We start from the raw sequence: 21,716 nt of genomic DNA, 5'->3' as shown, positions 1-21,716 counted from the left end.
TGTTTCTGTTTTCAATAACTCATCCATAGAGTATTATGTGCTCTGTGGTACATTTCTGTGGTATATAACACTAAAAATGCGTTGAAAATTTTTATGATATTATATTACTCATCTATATAGTATTACGTGCTTTGGGGTAAATTTCAGTGGTGTATAACAAAAAAAGCATTAAAAATGTTTCTGTAATCAATTACTTATCTATTGAGTATGATGTTCTCTGTGGTACCTTTTTGTGGTATATAACACTTCAAAAAGGCGTTCAAACATTTTTTCGGCATTATATTACTCATATGGAGGTGGCAGAAGCCTGTCAACAGAAACCAGCTATCTTCCCAGAAACACCAAGGTCCAAACCCAGGCCACAGCCTTCACTTCTGGGGTTCTTGTGGACTGCAGATGGGAGAGCCAGGATTCAGCAGCTAGTGAGTGGACCGGGGGCCTAGACTGGTCGGAAGAGAGAAGGAGATGAGCCAGGACCAATGCTAGTGGGCCCTCTAGCCGCAAGGCTAGACAGTTGGCATCCTGGTAGAAGGTCATTACGTATGACCGGCAGCAGAGCTGGGGGTCCATAGAAGAGTTTGGGACTAGAGTTGAGCGAAACGGGTCGAAAAAATAAAATTCAAAAGTCGCCGACTGTTGGCAAAGTCGGGTTTCATGAAACGAAACCCGACCCTAGGATGAGGTCGGCCACGAGGTCGGCGACATACGCGCCAAAGTCGCGTTTCAAAAGTTTGTTTTGCGCTCTTTTTCAGCCAATCAGGATCCACGGACACTGTGGGCAACGTGATGACCTAGGCACGGGTCACCACCATCTTTCAGAAGGGCATGCAAGTGATTGGCTTGCTTTTGTGGACGTCACAGGGGGTATAAAAGGGCGTGCACGCCGACCGCCATCTTACTTCTGCCGATCTTAGTATAGGGAGAGGTTGCTGCTGATTCTGTAGGGAGAGCGTTAGGCAGGGAAGAAGACAAAAAAACTGCTTCTGCTGCTAGCGATTTGGCCTGCACAACACACAAGTCACTGTGTGTGCAGTGCAAGGGGAGGCTATATTGTGGTGTATCAGTGGTGTTGGTTGTTGGACTGCCTTTTAAGGCTTCCTGACACGCTGGCATTGCTGTTTACCCACTGCTCCGCAAACTGCTTTTTTAAAAGCAATCCAATCTCCCTTATCCTCTAGTCACTTTTGTCACAGCTGTGCCATCGAGCGTGTCACATAGCGCTCAGATATCAGTGGGCCTCACACAATCCACAAGTGTTCAGTGTCCAAAAGTGTGCGCAGAGATTCAAAATCTCCATTATCCTCTCGTCACTTTGGTCACAGGCAGCTGTGCCATCGAGCGTGTCACATAGCGCTCAGATATCAGTGGGCCTCACACAATCCACAAGTGTCCAGTGTCCAAAAGTGTGCGCAGAGATTCAAAATCTCTATTATCCTCTCGTCACTTTGGTCACAGGCAGCTGTGCCATCGAGCGTGTCACATAGCGCTCAGATATCAGTGGGCCTCACACAATCCACAAGTGTCCAGTGTCCAAAAGTGTGCGCAGAGATTCAAAATCTCCATTATCCTCTCGTCACTTTGGTCACAGGCAGCTGTGCCATCGAGCGTGTCACATAGCGCTCAGATATCAGTGGGCCTCACACAATCCACAAGTGTCCAGCGTCCAAAAGTGTGCACAGAGATTCAAAATCTCCATTATCCTCTCGTCACTTTGGTCACAGGCAGCTGTGCCATCGAGCGTGTCACATAGCGCTCAGATATCAGTGGGCCTCACACAATCCACAAGTGTCCAGTGTCCAAAAGTGTGCGCAGAGATTCAAAATCTCCATTATCCTCTCGTCACTTTGGTCACAGGCAGCTGTGCCATCGAGCGTGTCACATAGCGCTCAGATATCAGTGGGCCTCACACAATCCACAAGTGTCCAGTGTCCAAAAGTGTGCGCAGAGATTCAAAATCTCCATTATCCTCTCGTCACTTTGGTCACAGCTGTGCCATCGAGCCTGTCACATAGCGCTCAGATATCAGTGGGCCTCACACAATCCACAAGTGTCCAGTGTCCAAAAGTGTGCGCAGAGATTCAAAATCTCCATTATCCTCTCGTCACTTTTGTCACAGGCAGCTGTGCCATCGAGTGTGTCACATAGCGCTCAGATATCAGTGGGCCTCACACAATCCACAAGTGTCCAGTGTCCAAAAGTGGGCGCAGAGATTCAAAATCTCCATTATCCTCTCGTCACTTTGGTCACAGGCAGCTGTGCCATCGAGCGTGTCACATAGCGCTCAGATATCAGTGGGCCTCACACAATCCACAAGTGTCCAGTGTCCAAAAGTGTGCGCAGAGATTCAAAATCTCCATTATCCTCTCGTCACTTTGGTCACAGGCAGCTGTGCCATCGAGCGTGTCACATAGCGCTCAGATATCAGTGGGCCTCACACAATCCACAAGTGTCCAGCGTCCAAAAGTGTGCACAGAGATTCAAAATCTCCATTATCCTCTCGTCACTTTGGTCACAGGCAGCTGTGCCATCGAGCGTGTCACATAGCGCTCAGATATCAGTGGGCCTCACACAATCCACAAGTGTCCAGTGTCCAAAAGTGTGCGCAGAGATTCAAAATCTCCATTATCCTCTCGTCACTTTGGTCACAGGCAGCTGTGCCATCGAGCGTGTCACATAGCGCTCAGATATCAGTGGGCCTCACACAATCCACAAGTGTCCAGTGTCCAAAAGTGTGCGCAGAGATTCAAAATCTCCATTATCCTCTCGTCACTTTGGTCACAGCTGTGCCATCGAGCCTGTCACATAGCGCTCAGATATCAGTGGGCCTCACACAATCCACAAGTGTCCAGTGTCCAAAAGTGTGCGCAGAGATTCAAAATCTCCATTATCCTCTCGTCACTTTTGTCACAGGCAGCTGTGCCATCGAGTGTGTCACATAGCGCTCAGATATCAGTGGGCCTCACACAATCCACAAGTGTCCAGTGTCCAAAAGTGGGCGCAGAGATTCAAAATCTCCATTATCCTCTCGTCACTTTGGTCACAGGCAGCTGTGCCATCGAGCGTGTCACATAGCGCTCAGATATCAGTGGGCCTCACACAATCCACAAGTGTCCAGTGTCCAAAAGTGTGCGCAGAGATTCAAAATCTCCATTATCCTCTCGTCACTTTGGTCACAGGCAGCTGTGCCATCGAGCCTGTCACATAGCGCTCAGATATCAGTGGGCCTCACACAATCCACAAGTGTCCAGTGTCCAAAAGTGTGCGCAGAGATTCAAAATCTCCATTATCCTCTCGTCACTTTTGTCACAGGCAGCTGTGCCATCGAGCCTGTCACATAGCGCTCAGATATCAGTGGGCCTCACACAATCCACAAGTGTCCAGTGTCCAAAAGTGTGCGCAGAGATTCAAAATCTCCATTATCCTCTCGTCACTTTGGTCACAGGCAGCTGTGCCATCGAGCCTGTCACATAGCGCTCAGATATCAGTGGGCCTCACACAATCCACAAGTGTCCAGTGTCCAAAAGTGTGCGCAGAGATTCAAAATCTCCATTATCCTCTCGTCACTTTTGTCACAGGCAGCTGTGCCATCGAGCCTGTCACATAGCGCTCAGATATCAGTGGGCCTCACACAATCCACAAGTGTCCAGTGTCCAAAAGTGTGTGCAGAGATTCAAAATCTCCATTATCCTCTCGTCACTTTTGTCACAGGCAGCTGTGCCATCGAGCGTGTCACATAGTGCTCAGATATCAGTGGGCCTCACACAATCCACAAGTGTCCAGTGTCCAAAAGTGTGCGCAGAGATTCAAAATCTCCATTATCCTCTCGTCACTTTTGTCACAGGCAGCTGTGCCATCGAGCCTGTCACATAGCGCTCAGATATCAGTGGGCCTCACACAATCCACAAGTGTCCAGTGTCCAAAAGTGTGCGCAGAGATTCAAAATCTCCATTATCCTCTCGTCACTTTGGTCACAGGCAGCTGTGCCATCGAGTGTGTCACATAGCGCTCAGATATCAGTGGGCCTCACACAATCCAAAAGTGTCCACTGGCCACAAGTGTGTGCAGAAATTCTAAATCTCCCCTGTCCTATAGACACCTTGTACCTTGTTTTACATTACTATATAGTTTGTTGGATTTTGTCTACATTTCTACCAAAAATGAGGAAGGCTGGTGGAAGAGGCCGTGGAATTGGGCGGGGGTTGGCAGCTGGTAATGATGGTGTTGGTGGTGGATCTGATGGTAGTGGCAAGGGCAAAATAGGACCGAATGCAGGAGGTGCTGACCCTGCGTCATCGTCTGGCTACATAAGGCCTCGAACGCTTAGTTTTCTAGGAGTTGGCAAACCGCTTTTAAAGCCAGAGCATCAGGAAAAAGTTTTGTCTTACATTGCTGACTCAGCCTCCAGCTCTATCGCCTCCTCTTCTTCAGTTGTAAAAAGTAAAAGCACTGAGTTGTCATTGGAGGCTCATGTTCATGAACCACACCTTTCCTTGTGTCCTTCACCCCAACCAAGATTGAAGGATGACGCAGGCCATACTACTGATTACTCCATGGAGCTGTTTTCACATACCATGCCTGGATTATCAAGTGAAATGGTGAATTACCCAGGCCAAGATTAATCTGACATGGAGTGCACTGATGCACAGCCGCTGATGGATGATTCTGCTGGTACATTCACTCAGAGCACTACATTGTCCTCGCAGTGTACAGAGCCAGATTTTGACCCTGATGAGACTCGGGTGCCCCTTCCCGCACACTATACCACCATACACGGTGACACAGAGAAAGGTGCACATGACATAGAAGAGGAGGTGATGGATGACCCAGTTGTTGACCCAGATTGGCATCCATTGGGGGAAGAGGGTGCTGCTTCCAATAGCTCAGATGAGGAGCATCCACAGCAGACATCGACATCGCAACAGCTGTTATCTGGCAGGCCCGGAGCACTCCAAAGACAGGTTCCAAACATCAAAAGAGTTGCTGGACAGCTTGTCCAGAGGGTCAAAAGATCACAGCGTTCTAGGCCACAAAATGTCTGCCAAAGTAGGAAGAGTGCAGTGTGGCACTTTTTTGAACAAAATCCTCATGATCAGGCCAAGGTTATCTGTAAGAAGTGCGCAAAGACCTTTAGCCGAGGGAAAAATCTGAAAAATTTGAATACCAGTTGCATGCTTAGACATTTAACCAGCATGCACTTGCAAGCGTGGACACAACACCAAACCTCAAGTGCCACATGTGCAACTGATCACAACGAAGGTAGTCAGCAACGCTACATTGTTTCCCCCACTGTAAGCCCACCGGTTAGCACAGCAGCAAATGTTGAGGTGTCGTTGCAAGACCACAGCAGTCAGGGAATCCCACTGTTATATCAACGAAAGACTGATTCTAGGCCATCAGAAAGAACACCAACTCCATCACCATCATCAACCCTCTCTCAGTCCGCCCTGTCCACCGCTACTTCCACCATATGCAGCTCTCAAGTCCAGCTCACCCTCCCAGACACTATGAGTAGGTCAAGAAAGTACTCAGTCTCTCATCCGCGTACACTGGGTTTGAACGCCCACATTGCCAAACTAATCTCGTTTGAGATGATGCCCTTTCGGTTGGTGGAAAGCACAGCTTTCCGCGAACTCATGGCCTATGCAGTACCACGCTATGACCTACCCAGTCGAAACTTCTTCTCTCGCAAAGCCATCCCAGCCCTCCACCATCATGTGAAAGACCGCATTGTCCATGCACTCAAGCATTCAGTGAGCGGAAAGGTGCACCTCACAACTGATGCATGGTCCAGTCGGCATGGCCAGGGCCGTTACGTGTCCATCACTGCGCACTGGGTTAATGTGGTGGATGCAGGGTCCACAGGGGACAGCGGTGGTGGGACAGTGCTGCCTAGCCCACGGTATAGGAAACAGTTGGCTGTAGGCGTTCCACCCTCCTCCTCCTCCTCCAGAAGCGAAAGCTCGTCCACAGAGCGCAGTCGTACGAGCACTCCATCTGCAGCTGCCACTGTTGCACACGATGTGTCCCCCTATCGAGCAGCTAGTGGAAAGCGTCAGCAGGCTGTGTTGCAGATGATGTGTTTGGGCGACAGACACACCGCCGAGGTGCTGGCCGAGTACTTGAAGCGACAAACTGAGTCATGGCTGGGCAGTGTACATCTTGAGGCAGGCAAGGTAGTTAGTGATAACGGCCGTAATTTTGTGGCAGCCATAGCCCTTTCAAAACTCAGCCACATACCATGCTTGGCTCACACCTTGAACCTGGTGGTGCAGTGCTTCCTCAAAAATTATCCGGAGTTAACAGCCCTGCTCCAGAAGGTGCGAAGACTGTGCGCGCACATCCGCCGGTCGCCTGTACACTCCGTTCGTATGCAGAAGCTGCAGCGATTGCTCCACCTTCCCAACCACCGCCTCATTATCGACATTGCAACAAGGTGGAACTCCACCCTGCACATGGTGGAGCGGCTGTGCGAGCAGAGGCAGGCCATAATGCATTTGTGGGAGGATACACGGCCAGGCACTTTGAGAGCAGACATGGAGTTGACAGGCGTGCAGTGGTCGAAGCTGAAAGACCTTTATAAAGTCCTTCAGTGTTTTGAGGAATGCACACGGCTGGTAAGCGCAGACGAAGCCATCCTAAGCATGAGCATCCCACTTATGCGTCTGCTCATGCAAACTTTGACGCACCTTAAGGAGCAGGCGTCTGCAGCCAATGTTGATGAGGAGGAAGAAGAGAAGGGAATCCTTGATGACATTCAGCCGTTGTCTGCTCAGGGACCTCTCCTGGACGAGGTGGAGGAAGAAGAGGAGGAGGAGGAGAATGATGGGGATGATTACTTAGGGGAGGAGGATGCATCTCGTGGGGCAAGTGAAAATATTGGCGTGGCAAGGTCTGGTACAGGGTTTGTGCGTGACTGGAGGGATGTGGATTTGCCAGAAAGTGCTCCTCCACCCAGCACTCGCAGTGCATCATTGACACCGGGAACATTGGCCCACATGTCAGATTATGCCTTGCTGATCCTAAAAAGGGACCCCCGCATTGCCAAAATGATGAACGATGACGACTACTGGTTGGCCAGCATCCTGGATCCACGCTATAAAGGCAAATTACAAAACATCATGCCACAGGAGAACCTTGACCTAATATTGGCTAATAAACAAGCAACTCTGGTAAATCGGTTGCTTGAGGCATTCCCAGCACACAGCAGCGGTGATGGTTCTCACACGAGCCGTACGGGCCGGGGGCAGCTTGGCAGAGGTGTTCGTGGTGCAAACAGCAGAAGTGGCGTTGGAGACAGGGGTTTCATGACAATGTTGTGGACTGATTTTTCAAATACCGCTCACACAACTGGTAATACTGCATCGATGGAAAGTGACAGGAGACAGCAGTTGTCAACTATGGTTACAAACTACTTTTCCTCCCATATCGATGTTCTCCCACACAGGTCATTCCCCTTTGACTATTGGGCCGCTAAACTGGACACCTGGCCTGAATTGGCCCAATATGCCTTACAGGAGCTCGCTTGCCCAGCTGCAAGTGTGCTATCGGAAAGAGTCTTCAGTGCAGCTGGATCAATCCTGACAGAAAAAAGGACCCGTCTGTCAACCCAAAATGTGGATGATCTTATCTTCATTAAAATGAACCACGCATGGGTTTCCAAGGATTTTGTCCCACCTTCCCCTGATGACACATAGGGTGACAGAAAAATGGCTTGCTTTGGTCCACCTCTTCCTGGTACTTCACCTATTTCGCCTTTTGCATCAGCTGAATGTCCAACATCAACATATGCCACTTTCTAAAACTCCCTAACTGTGCTGCCTCCCCCCCCATGGCCGGGGTCACCACCTAGCGCACGACACCGTGCGAGTGCCGTTGCCCTGGACAGGTGGGTAGGCCGACTCTTGGGCGCGGGCACTGGCACAGGGTCCCTCATAGTGCAATCAAGTGTCTCTGACGGTGGTGGTGCACACCCGCCGTCAGACACACCGCTGTACTATGAGGGGCCCAGTGCCAGTACCGACGCCCACGAGTGGGCTCCCCTTGCTTGGGCAGGGCCCCTGCATTTGCAATCTTTACCTCTCCCTGCTCCTCCGCTGTGTAATCTGGGCCGTCAAATCCATACTGTGCCTGACACCGTCTGAGCCTGCCTCATGCTGTATAGACATATATTTTGAATGTGTACGCTATCCATACATGTTATCCAGGGATACGGTACCCTTTCTAACCTTTGTGCAATCACGTGCAATCCATACTGGGTCTAACACCGTCTGAGCCTGCCTCATGCTGTATAGATATATATTTTGAATGTGTACGCTATCCATACATGTTATCCAGGGATACGGTACCCTTTCTAACCTTTGTGCAATCACGTGCAATCCATACTGGACCTAACACCGTCTGAGCCTGCCTCATGCTGTATAGACATATATTTTGAATGTGTACGCTATCCATACATGTTATCCGGGGATACGGTACCCTTTCTAACCTTTGTGCAATCACGTGCAATCCATACTGGGCCTAACACCGTCTGAGCCTGCCTCATGCTGTATAGACATATATTTTGAATGTGTACGCTATCCATACATGTTATCCAGGGATACGGTACCCTTTCTAACCTTTGTGCAATCACGTGCAATCCATACTGGGCCTAACACCGTCTGAGCCTGCCTCATGCTGTATAGACATATATTTTGAATGTGTACACTATCCATACATGTTATCCGGGGATACGGTACCCTTTCTAACCTTTGTGCAATCACGTGCAATCCATACTGGGCCTAACACCGTCTGAGCCTGCCTCATGCTGTATAGACATATATTTTGAATGTGTACGCTATCCATACATGTTATCCAGGGATACGGTACCCTTTCTAACCTTTGTGCAATCACGTGCAATCCATACTGGGCCTGACACCGTCTGAGCCTGCCTCCTGAGACATATATTTTGAATGTGTATGCTATCCATACATGTTATCCAGGGATACGGTACCCTTTCTAACCTTTGTGCAATCACGTGCAATCCATACTGGGCCTGACACCGTCTTAGCCTGCCTCCTGAGACATATATTTTGAATGTGTACGCTATCCATGCATGTTATCCAGGGATACGGTACCCTTTCTAACCTTTGTGCAATCACGTGCAATCCATACTGGGCGTGAGAACGGCTGGCGAGCTGTTAAGCAAGCTACAGCACCTGTCCAGACAAGTACAGGGATTCCCTAGCGAGGAGACTTATTTGATTGTTTTCAATGTTGGGACAGCAATTTTTGGGGAGCACTATACTCTGGAGAATGATAGATGGGGCCCACCATACACTGGAACATTCCAAAGGTGGACATCAGACACTGGAGCAGCATTTACAGGGCCCTTTATACACTAGAGCATTAGAAATGGGGCCCATTATGTTTGGAGCATTATTTGGGCCCATAAGACAGTGGAGCTTCATCCATGGGGACCAACATATACTGTAGCATTATGTGGAGCTCATCATATACTGTTTCAAACATTATATGGGACCAATGATTCTGTATGGAGAAATAGATGGGCCTCGTCATGAGATGTAAAAAGTGAGGTATTTTTCATTGTACTATACCGCTATTTATCTGCCGTATCGGAGCATGATGAGTTGTGGTATGTGTTAAAGGGGCGCTCTTTCACCCAGGGCACATGAAAACCTGCAGCCAGCCCTCCCCCCCCACAACTTTAGCCAAATAACCCCCATTTTTCAGTGCGTAACTTGTATTATGAAGTTAATTAAGGTTGACAAGCTTAAGTAAGAAGAATTGATGCTTTTGGCATTCAAATGGGCACTGTAGGTGTGTTTCCTGTCCTCCTCTCACTGCCGACTTTTATTCCCCATTGACTTACATTGGGTTTCGTGTTTCGGGACGACCCCGACTTTTCCCTATAATCGGACGATCTTGCTCGACCCGACTTTTGGAAAAGTCGGGTTTCACGAAACGAAACGCGACCCTAAAAAAACAAAAGTCGCTCAACTCTATTTGGGACTCGTCATCACATCTCATTCAACCAGCGGGCAGCAGAGATGGAACACTTGCCTCGAAGGTTGCAAGAGCTGATAGAGGTTCCGCAGACCATATAAGAGGTTACTGTACATGTAATCCAATTAATTACATATGATGTCCATTTTGGATCAAAGGTTTGTTTCTCTAATCTAGAGCTCAAAATCCCTTACATAACAAGAGCAATAGAGATAATTAATAAAAGTTTGGGTGCCTACATGAATATAGAAAGCAGAGAACCGGCATTCTACCGGTTCTCTGTGCCAGCTGTCTGTTTAACAACCGGCAGAGAGAATGACTGTCACCTGGCTGAATCCCGTTTGAAGCTACCTAAGACTTAGCGTAGACTGCTAGCTAAGGCGAGATGCTCATATCGCCTCATTGCAGAAGTGGGACTCTTCCCTGTCCCTAACACCTGGGGCATCTTCCCTGTACCTAACACCATCAGTGCCCTAGCTCGCCCTGTTCCCCGGATTACTTCTGATGGTGAAGACACAGGAGCCATGTACCTTGCCTTAGTTCCTGAATATGCCCTCAGTCTGTACCCTTCCCCCACCCAGAGAAGAGGGGAGTAGTAGTATACCATAATACATCAGTCAGACTAACAAGGTAATATGAACGGGGATAAAGGAAAATGCCAATCATACAAATATACACACATAAACAACAGATGTAAAAACTGGGGAGCGGAGGATGGGGTTTTACCAAAGTAGGAGAAGAAAGGGAATTATCACACACTCAAAACCTAGTAACAGTCATAGACAAATCCACCAAACACCTTCTCCAATAAACACCACCACCAACCTCCAGCCATGCAGCATAAGCTTTCACTGACAATGAGTGCTAGCCAGGATCCATATTATATAGGAGATGCGAGTGGCTAAGAGGGCAAAGCTGAGAGCCTTAACACAGGAAAGCTTCCAGGAGCTCGCAACTGAGCAGATTAGTCCCTGGACTGCTAAAATAAATTTATGCCACCTAATATATAAAGTTCAAGTGTGTGTATGTATGTATGTATGTACTGTATGTCCGGGATTGGCATCCACACCACCGCAGCTACAGCCACAAAATTGGGCACAGTCACACGTCTGGACCCCGAGAGTGTCCTAGAATATGTTGTGAGGCGAAATTTTAACCCCGCGCGTTCCAATTCACCAAACAATTTTGCCCCTATCTCTATAATGGGGAAAAAGTGTGTGTTCATCAAGCCCCGCCCTTCATTATGATGTCACAATTGTTGCCATGGTGACGCTGATTCATCATAGGTTGCAATGGTGATGGTTATATCATAACGGTTGCCATGGTGATGATGATGTCATAATGGGTATATGGGGTATATGACGCTGATGTCATCATAGGTTGCAAGCCCCGCCGCTCATTATGATGTCATAATGGTGGACTATGGGATGGAGGATGTGTGATGGGTACATGGGCACTGGACTATGGGATGGAGGATATGTATGATGGGTATATGGGCACTGGATTATGGGATGGAGGATATGTATGATGGGTATATGGGCACAGGACTATGGGATGGAGGATATGTATGATGGGTATATGGGCACAGGACTATGGGATGGAGGATGTGTGATGGGTATATGGGCACTGGACTATGGGATGGAGGATATGTATGATGGGTATATGGGCACGGGACTATGAGATGAACGATGTGTGATGGGTATATGGGCACTCGACTATGGGATGGCGAATATGTATGATGGGTATATGGGCATGGGACTATGGGATGGAGGATGTGTGATGGGTATATGGGCATGGGACTATGGGATGGAGGATGTGTGATGGGTATATGGGCATGGGACTATGGGATGGAGGATGTATGATGGGTATATGGGCACTCGACTATGGGATGGAGGATATGTATGATGGGTATATGGGCACTGGACTATGGGATCGAGGATATGTATGATGGGTATATGGGCACGGGACTATGGGATGGAGGATAATTATAATTTGCTATAACTAACCACAGTTAGTTACTATGTCTGGGCAGCGCCGGGCTCTTCAGCTAGTTTAATATAAAGGTGAAGTGCTTCTAATCAGTGCAAGCATTGGAGAAATCAGACGCTGAGGTATTCTGGCTCCTCTCTGTTGTGGTAAACCCTTGAAACTACTGCAGGCACTTCAATGTTTGTAAAGATGGAGTAAAAACTGTCCTGAGAGTCACTGCACATATAATTCATCAGCATTAAAAGTTTAGAAATAAAAAATGTTTGGTTTTAGCTAAGACTTGAAGACATTAAAGAAGTTGTCCATTCCTAGGAAAAGTTTTGAAAATAAAATAAAAAAAAAATATACTGACCTACAATACCCATGACAGTCCTCCATGCTGCTGCCGGTGTCAGCTGCTCTCCTTGTCTCCTTTGGCATTAGCAGCACTATCGGCCTATTATTGTTATTTTTTTTTTAAGTGATTTCTTTGCATTGGACAATCCATTTAATAGTAATTCTCACTTTTGTAACAGATAAAATTCAAAGTGAAATTGAAAAGGTTATTGGTTCGGGTGAGCCTCAGATGGTGCATCGTAAGCAAATGCCATACACAGACGCTGTAATCCACGAGGTTCAGAGATTCGCTAATATCGTACCAACCAATCTACCACATCAGACAACTCAAGATGTCACCCTGAAGGGCTTCTTCCTACCAAAAGTAAGTGTTTTTATTTAAGTTTCTCTGTGGCTCAAATATTGAAAGGTTTCGATAAATTAGACGTCATATTCAGGATTCTTTGGACTTGTAATCCAGCCTGATGAAAGGGCCTTTTGAGCCCTGAAAGCTTGCAAATATAATTTCTCTGGTTAGCCGATAAAGGTATCACTCCTTGAATACTTTTCTCAATTTTTTGGGGGGACATACGTTAAGTATTTACATCGAATTAGCTGAGATAATTTGAAGTACAAAAAAATGGAAGAAAATACAGAACTCCGACACAATGCTCTGCTTAAAATGGTAGTCCGATATTGCATTTTTTTTCTACTTACAGGCTTGGATGATTATAAAATAATAAATACATGATGAGATAACCCAGCGCAGACTGCCCTGGAGGTCTGCATTGACTCCGAAAGGGGAGTCTGTTCTGTTCGGATATCAAAGTATCGCACTCTTCTTATTACTAGACTTCTGCAGTCAATCACCTGCTGCAGCAGTCACAAAGTCTTCATCTTACAGGACTCCTATTGATTAGTTTTAACCATGGGGAAACTTGTTGGTAAATGTTCAGTTTGCCTACAGCACACTACAGGGGATATGAAACATTTCCTAGTGTCTATTTGAATTAGTAAGTTATCTGTGTAGTACAGAACAGGAACCGTCCAACACAGTGAGGTTGTGTGCACACGTTGCGGATTTTGATGCGTTTCCGCAGCATTTTTGGATGCGTGGATTCACATTAAATCCTCAGTGTAGTGCACAGCCAATATTAATCTATGGGAAATGGTGTTTTTTTGTGCACACGCTGCGGAAAAAAACGCACGGATTTGCAGCGTTTTATTTTTCCAAAGCATGTCAATTCTTTGTGCGGATCTGCAGCGTTTCTGCACCCATTGACTTCCATTGAGTCAGGCACATCCACAGGAAAAAAAAAGTTGGTGTAAAAAAGATCTGCGGATTTGCTGCGGATGTGGGTGTGTGAAGCGCTGCGGATTGGGAGGAGGGAAGTGTGTGGGCGGAGTGTGGGTGGTGACTGTGTGCGGGGGGTCTGCGTGGTGTGTGTGTGTGCCGGTATCTACGTGAATCTGTATGTATGGGGGTCTGCGGGGCTGTATGTGTGTGTCTGTGTGTGCAGGCATCGTCCGATGGGACTACTAATACTTCCTGAGTAATGCGGTTGTCGAACACAAAATATAAATGGAAAAAAAAACCAGGCAGCACTCCAGTTCAAAGAAAAATTGTGGGCTTTAATCCAGCACCAAGTGGTGCAACGTTTGGACCTCACAGCATGGTCTTTGTCTATCTATCTATCTATCTATCTATCTATCTATCTATCTATCTATCTATCTATTTGTGTGTGTAATGGAATATGCAAAATAAGAGGTTGGACAAAGAAATGACATCACAAATCTTTTTTTTTTGTTAAATAGCATATCTTTATTTAGCTTACAAAAACACAGACAAATCCCAAATCCGCAGGAAAAAATGCATGAAAATCCACACAAAAAACGCATCAAAACTGCGTTGATTTTTACTTGCATTTTCTGCCAAGAGATGCAGATTCTGTGCAGAAAATTCTGCAGGCAAATCCGCAACGTGTGCACATAGCCTGAGACATGCTTTTCATCATCACTTTCCAATATAGGATTCAAAATTCAGTTAGTCTAAACTTTTTCCTAAGCTCCTTTAAAAATATGTATGGACATAATACTTGCAAAACAGTACCTCCAACCCATCCTTACCTCTATATGCCTCCAAAATTGTCTTTTGTGCCACCAATAGGTGATTTATCCTGTAAGTCAATGACTGACCTCAGAAAAAGCCTTTGAGCATGAGAAGGTTAATCAGCCAAACCTATTGTTGGCACTAGTTTTCGTAGTTCTATAGGGCAGAATAGTGGTGCTCTAAATCAGAGCTTCTATCACGGTGGCAGAGGTGGTATCGCTGTCAGAGGCCCCAGCAAACTAATAGTTCAAACTTACCTTTGGGCTGCCACCTGCTCACCACCAGCCAGCTGCAGCACTAAAACTTCAAAAACATGGGTACACATGATTCCTAACATGTGTGAATGAATACTGCTTAATTTAGTATTCTGTCTGCTCTCTTCCATGGACACAATAAATTTGTAGCTTTGGACTGATAGGCTTCCTTAAGAGGGTTTTAAAGGGGTTGTCCACTACTCGGACATTTTCTCAATCCCTAGGTTGCACTCCAGAAAAATAATAACACCTATACTCAACTCCGGTGATTTTTGCTGTCTGAGTGGTCCATGCAAAATCACAGGGACAAGTCCAATATTGATCCAAGTGTCTGATCAAACTCAGCAATTAACCCCTTCCCAACATGCGCCATACAAGTACTGCTCTACGGGAAGTGCGTTCCCGCAAATAGCAGTACTAGAACGGCGCGCCAATCGCATGACCTCACGCTGACCACTGCGATGATCGGGTGCGGGTGTCAGCTGTATGTGACAGCTGAAACCCCACAGCAATGCCCACAATTGGCGCTAGCACCGATCGCGGGCATTTGACCCCTCTGATGTCGCTGTCAGTAGTGACAGCGGCATAGAGAAGCCTCACGCAGGGAGATGGCCGCGTGGTCCTTCCGGGTCCTTCAGTGAGTTGGCTTGTGAGCGCCTGCTGAGAGCAGAACCTGAAAAGCCTCCTTCACTGTCTGTCAGATCGCTGATCTGATACTAAGCAGTGCAAAGTGTCAGATCAGCGATCTGACCTTATATAGTAATGATCCATACTGGGACAATGTAATAAAGTAAAAATAAAAATATTATAATGTGTAAAAATATATTTTTTTAAATTCCTAAATAAAGAAAAAATATATTTTCCCAATAAAGACATTTTATTTATATAAATAAAAAAAAATAAAAGAACATATATTTGGTATCGTCGCATTCGTTATGACCCGCTCTATAAAACTACCCCACTAGTTAACCCCTTCAGTGAACACCGTAAAAAAAATAAACGAAGCAAAGAACAATGCTTTATCATCATACTGCTGAACAAAAAGTGCAACAAAATGCGATCAAAAAGACGGATGTAAATAAACATGATACCACTGAAAACACATCTTGTCCCGCAAAAACCAAGCTGCCATACAGCTCCATCAGCAGAAAAATAAAAAAAGATATAACTCAGAATAAAGCGATGCAAAAATAATTATTTTTTCTTTAAAATAGTTTTTATTGTGTAAAAAAGCTAAAACATAGAAAAAATATAAATGAGGTATCGCTGTAATCATACTGACCCGAAAAATAAAGCTACCTCACCAATTTTACCACACACGGAACGGTATAAAAAAAACAAAACAAAAAGCAACTCTTGAATTGCTCGTTTTGATCATTCTGTCCCCCGAAAGTCGAAATAGAAAGCGATCAAAAAATGTCATGTGCCCAAAAATGGTACCAATAAAAACATGAGCTCGACCCGCAAAAAACAAGCCATCAAATAACTCTGTCGACCGAAATATGAAAAATTATAGCTTTCAAAATATGGTGATGCAAAAACTAGTTTTTGCAATATAAAGTGTCTTTTAGTGTGTGACAGATGCCAAATATAAAAACCAGGTATAAATCTGGTATCGCTGTAATAACACCAACCCAAAGAATAAAGTCGCCTAATCAATTATACCACACGAGGAACGTCATAAAAATAATTAAAACCAATTCTTCACATGCTCTTGATTTTTTCATTCTGCCTCCCAAAGATCGCAGTAAGGCTTGGTGCACATTTATCCTGTGCTCTGTGCTGAGCGCTTACACTGGGGTTTCTGTGTAAATCTCTGAAATACATGATTCAGACAGAACGCCCCACAGAAAATTCCCTAAAATGAGGCAGATGAAGTCACTTTGGGCACCATATAACCCGTGATCGGCGGTGTCCGTGTTTTTAGGATTGCACAGTTTTGTGCACTTCTGAAACGACACCTCTGAGGCCAGATGGAGTCCAGAGTAAATCTGCTGCCTCATTATAGTAAATGGATCCCTCGAGGGTTTCATCTGTCACGTTACTCAGAGATTTAGATGGAAACCCAAAGTAAGTGATCAGCGTAGAGCGCCAGATAAATGTGATCCCAAACGTTATGTAAAATGTTCCCAATAAAAGCTTCAACTCAATCCACCTAAAAAGCAAGTCCACACTTAGATCTGTCATCTGTTAATGGAAATATAGGGACTTTCATGTTACTGGTAGCACAAAGGCTCTGGAAAAGTGAAATGGTTCCTCACCCGCCAAAAGAAATTCAGCAAATTCTCCACTCCCAAATCCGAATGCCCCCTACCTTGTGAGCCCCAGTGAGCCTAAACAACATTTAGTGCCCACATGTTTGGCATTTCTGTAGTAATGATCTCCAGAAGCATGAGCTGGGAGTAACGTACTGGTCACTATAAGGTACTGGTCACTACAACTGCAGTTCGCAATTTTCACTCAGGAACTGCTACCTGTTTCTGGAAAACACCCATGGAGTCAAAAGCATCTCTACATCTGTAGATAAATTCCCAAAGTGTTATAATTTCCAAAATGGAGTCACTTGAGGGGGTTTCCACTCTTTAGACACATCAGGGGCTCTCCAAACGTGACATGGCATCAGCTAATTATTCCAGTAAATTTTACATTGAAAAAGTCAAATGGCGTTCTTTCCCTTCCAATCCCTGCCATGCGCCCAAACAGTTGTTTTCCTGCACATATTGGGTATCTGCGCACTCAGGAGAAATTGCACAACAAATTTTTATGGAGCAATTTCTCTTTTTACCCTTATGAAAATGCAAAATTTGGAGCTAAAAAAGATTTATCTGGGAGAAATGCCATTTTTTTTTCACAGCACCTGGGGGTTCAAGGTGCTCAATACACATCTAGATAAGTTCCCTAAGGGGTCTAGTTTAGAAAATGGTGTCACTTGTTGGGGGATTCCTATCTTTAGGCACATCAGGGTCTCTCCAACGCGACATGACAACCGCTAATTATTCTAGCAAATTTTACATTCAAAAAGTGAAATGACGCTCCTTTGCTTCTGAGCCCTGCCGTGTTTTCAAACAGTAGATTTTCCCCACATATGGGGTATTGGCATGCTCAGGAGAAATTGCACAATAAAATGTATGGTCCATTTTCTCCTATTACCACTGCAAAAGTAAAAAAAAATTAGGCCTAAAGGAAAATTTTGGTAAAAGAAAAGTAAATGTTTATTTTTTCCATCCACATTCCAAAAATTCATGTGAAGCACCTGAAGGGCTACTAAACTTCTTGAATGTGGTTTTGAGCACCTTGAGGGGTGCAGTTTTTAGAATGGTGTCATTATTGGGTATTTTCTGTCATATAGGCCCCTCAAAGTTAATAAAAAAAATTGGTTTAGCAAATTTTGTAGTAAAAATGAGAAATCGCTGGTCAACTTTTAACCTTTATAATTTCCTAACAAAAAAAGTAATGTTTCAAGATTGTGCTGATGTAAAGTAGACATGTGGGAAATGTTATTTATTAACTATTTTGTGTGATTTGACTCTGATTTAAGGGCATAAAAATTAAAACTTTGAAAATTGCTAAATTTTCGCCAAATTTCAATTTTTTAAACAAGTTAAGTTATATCAACATTTTTTACCACTGTAATAAAGTACAATATGTGAAGAGAAAACATTCTCAGAATCAGTGGGATCCGTTGAAGAGTTCTAAAGTTGTGACCTCATAAAGTGATAGTGGTCAGAATTGTAAAAATTGACTTGGCTTTGGGGTGAAGGGGTTAAAGTCTAGGGGTAACTTGGATAGCACTTGGATGCCATTGGCATGCTGTCTTTTTTACTGATTGATAGATAGGAGAAAGTGGGTAAACTTTATTTTTTCTCATCAGTGAAAGGCACTGTTTTTCCCTCACATCAAAGAAACTGATGTCTAAATGAGGCCAAACAACCTTCCTTATTCATACACCAAAAGTTCAGAAAAGGGTTTAAGATGGCGGTGATGATCACTGATGAGCATTTATATTGGCCCTGACGATGTGCCCATATAGTGCACAGATATAATTGATGGAAGTTTTGTGATAAAATCTACTTACTTTTTTGGTGAAATTCAGCAAGGAGACTCATTCATGAATCCATGAATCTTTTCAGGGGTCTTACATTATTCCATCACTGACGTCTGTGCTACGAGACAATAAGTACTTTAAGAAACCTGACGACTTTTACCCTCAACATTTTCTGGATGCTGATGGAAATTTCATAAAAAGTGAGGCCTTTTTACCATTTTCTGCTGGTAAGTATCCTTAGATGTAAATTTAGTAGACACCTCAACCGCTTGAGGATTTTGGAATCTTATTTCATAATCAACTAAAATTATTACATCATCTGTCTGCTCCATTTTGCAGGGAAGAGAAGCTGTGCTGGAGAGAATATGGGTAAAATGGAACTTTTCCTCTTCTTTACAAAGCTGCTACAGAACTTCACATTCACAGCTCCTCCAATGGCAAAGCTGGATCTCACTGCTGCTATTGGCTTCACCTTACGTCCTCAGGAACATGAAATCTGTGCAGTTCCTCGCTACTAATTGACTTCTTGGAAATGTTTAATTCCTTTGTGGTTGCCACATGTACTTTTCCATTAAGCTGCAGCAAAATGCTTGAAAAGTCACAATATTTTTACGCAAAGGGAATTTTTTTCCACTCCAGTTTTGAGTATCTTCACCAAGATGGGCAGAGCTGGAACTAGACGGGTGTGGAGCTGGAGTAAGATTTGTGGTGAAGTGCAAAGAGGCGCATGCATCTCTTAATTAATGGGGTACCTCTGACTCCAGCACGCCCCTTCATCAAGACCAATGCCAGTGTTGATGAATCGGGGCCTTGGGGTCTAGTTTGGGTGTATATATATTTTAGGGTGGCTTTGGTTGAATGATTGCATCCCTGCTAGTCTAGGGTAGCGTAGTAATTCATATGTTATTAAAAGTGATGAGCAAATCGATTTTAGGTGCATCAAAGATTCAGCAAAATGTTTATTTATTTGCGATTTGCCTTCGACGAATCCACCAAACCAACAGCCAGAAATTTTGCTGAACATGCTCTTGAAGACCCCAGAGCATTCATTTTGCATTGAATAAATTTGAGTTTGTCTGCCAAATTCTTTGTTATATTTGGTTTTCAAGTGTATAAATATAGTAAGTGCAGAGGATTTAATTACATCATGCCCTGGACACCGATGGGCCCAAACTATCCTTTTGCCTCATATTAGAAGACCAATACTGTTCAATGGGGAGCCCACTACTCAGTCAACTCTTTCTCAATCAAAAAAAAAAGAAGAGAAAATTTCCATCGTACTCACATTTTAGGAGATGCCTGTCTTTATTTTCCGGAATGCCATTCCAATGCTGCTGACCGACAAGAAATATCTAATACAAAAAAGAGGTGGACAGGCACATCCAATAATAAAAAATCTTCATCCTTTATACCAAATACATATCTTTAAAAATCCATGCAAGGATAATGTGGAATAGGAACTGCTGAGCAACAATACAACTGTTTTACAAATGCTTGAAACAACGGAATGGTATGAGGCATATCATTTCATATCCTTTGATATCATTAATTTGTACTCATGTTTCCCTCATAATTTGTCCATTCAATTTATTTTATACCATCTTGATCAATACAGTTCATATGATTCTGAGCTTAAGGAATTTATTTTGATGGCTACTGATTTTGTGTTGAAGCATCATTTTTTCATGTTCAACCATGATTTTTTTTCTTCCAGGTAAAGAGATTACAGATGGGGTCATGCTTGTCCCCCTCATTATCAATCATTTTTGTTGGCTTCTGATAAAAACAATACTTTTTTTTACCACAATCCATTTTTGTCACATTTGGTCTGGTATGGTCGATATATAGACGACATCCTCATCATCTGCTTGGGGGAAAATAGCAACTTTATTCATTATGTCAATTCTAATTATTTAAATCTCCGATTCACTTTATCCAGCCCATGCAATAGTGCTAAATTCATGGATATTTCCCTGTGTTGGAATACAGCATCTAAAAATATAATAAACCAATCAGTGGTAATACCACATTACCAGCTGATACTTGTCATCCATTTCAAACCATTGCTTCTATACCTTATGAGGAATTTATTGGAGCCAAAAGACTGTGTTCAGATGATGATGATTTTTCCAGAGAAACTAATAATATTAAGTCTAAGCTAAAACAAAGGGGATATGCAGATGATATTATAGATACAGCAAATTGGAAAGTTTCAGGAATGGAAAGAAAAGAAATGTTAATCAATAGTCATAAAAAATTAGGAAAAATTAAAAATAAAAGCAAACCTTCTCAAAATAACATTCAGAGCATCACATTCAGTACTTCATATCGTCTACAGTATAGTAAAACAACAAAAGATCATTATGAAGTACATTCCTGTATTACATCAGGACCAAACTCTCCATGAAATCCTAAATAAGAGATACAGATGTGTGGCCGAGAGGACAAATCAATAAGAAAACATTTTCCCCATGCCTACATAAAAAACACACTAATCACGCAACTTGGTTTTTCAGTAAAGGATTTCATGACTGCTTTGGGGAAAAATGCGATGTCTGTCGTTTTGCATAAAAAACTCAAGATAGATGGTCATTCCAATATTTCTTATTTTATCAACTGGGAAACTAGCCATGTTATTTGTAGCATACTTGTAAAAAGAGGCATATAGGACTCTGCCATTTCCAATATTTGCTGTCATGTGCCAACTAGAGTGTCAACCACTTCTGGAAGTTCTTCTCACTGACAGCGGACACTAATTGTCACCTGCACTTGACTGCAAGTCTGACTGCGCTGGAGCCAGCAGAAACAAATGTTAACGGATATATATATATATATATATATATATACCGTATTTTTTGCTTTATAAGACGCTCCGGATTATAAGACGCACCACAAATTTTGAGGAGATAATAAGAAAAAAATATTTTTTAATAAAATGGTGGTGCTTCTTATAATCCTTGCATCTAATTGCTTACTGGGGTTGGTGGCTGCGGTGTAGCGG

General features: G+C 44.1%; 1 protein-coding gene across 2 annotated transcripts in view; it reads left to right on the top strand.

The window, feature by feature from the left end:
- Window positions 1-19,799, top strand: part of LOC141098592 (cytochrome P450 2K1-like) — an 88,276-nt gene extending 68,477 nt beyond the window's left edge. For both annotated transcript variants that reach the window (XM_073586510.1, XM_073586509.1), the window contains 3 exons: window positions 12,507-12,691; window positions 18,801-18,942; window positions 19,055-19,799. In XM_073586510.1, coding sequence (XP_073442611.1) covers window positions 12,507-12,691; window positions 18,801-18,942; window positions 19,055-19,233 — 506 coding nt within the window. In that variant the 3' untranslated portion in view covers window positions 19,234-19,799. The remainder of the gene's footprint in view (window positions 1-12,506; window positions 12,692-18,800; window positions 18,943-19,054) is intronic.
- The last annotated feature ends 1,917 nt before the right edge of the window (window positions 19,800-21,716 follow it).

Source organism: Dendrobates tinctorius, unplaced genomic scaffold, assembly GCF_039654945.1.
Source record: "Dendrobates tinctorius isolate UK_male_01 unplaced genomic scaffold, ASM3965494v1 ptg000093l, whole genome shotgun sequence".
Classification (NCBI taxonomy): Eukaryota; Metazoa; Chordata; class Amphibia; order Anura; family Dendrobatidae; genus Dendrobates; species Dendrobates tinctorius.
This window is presented reverse-complemented; position numbering and strand designations above follow the sequence as displayed.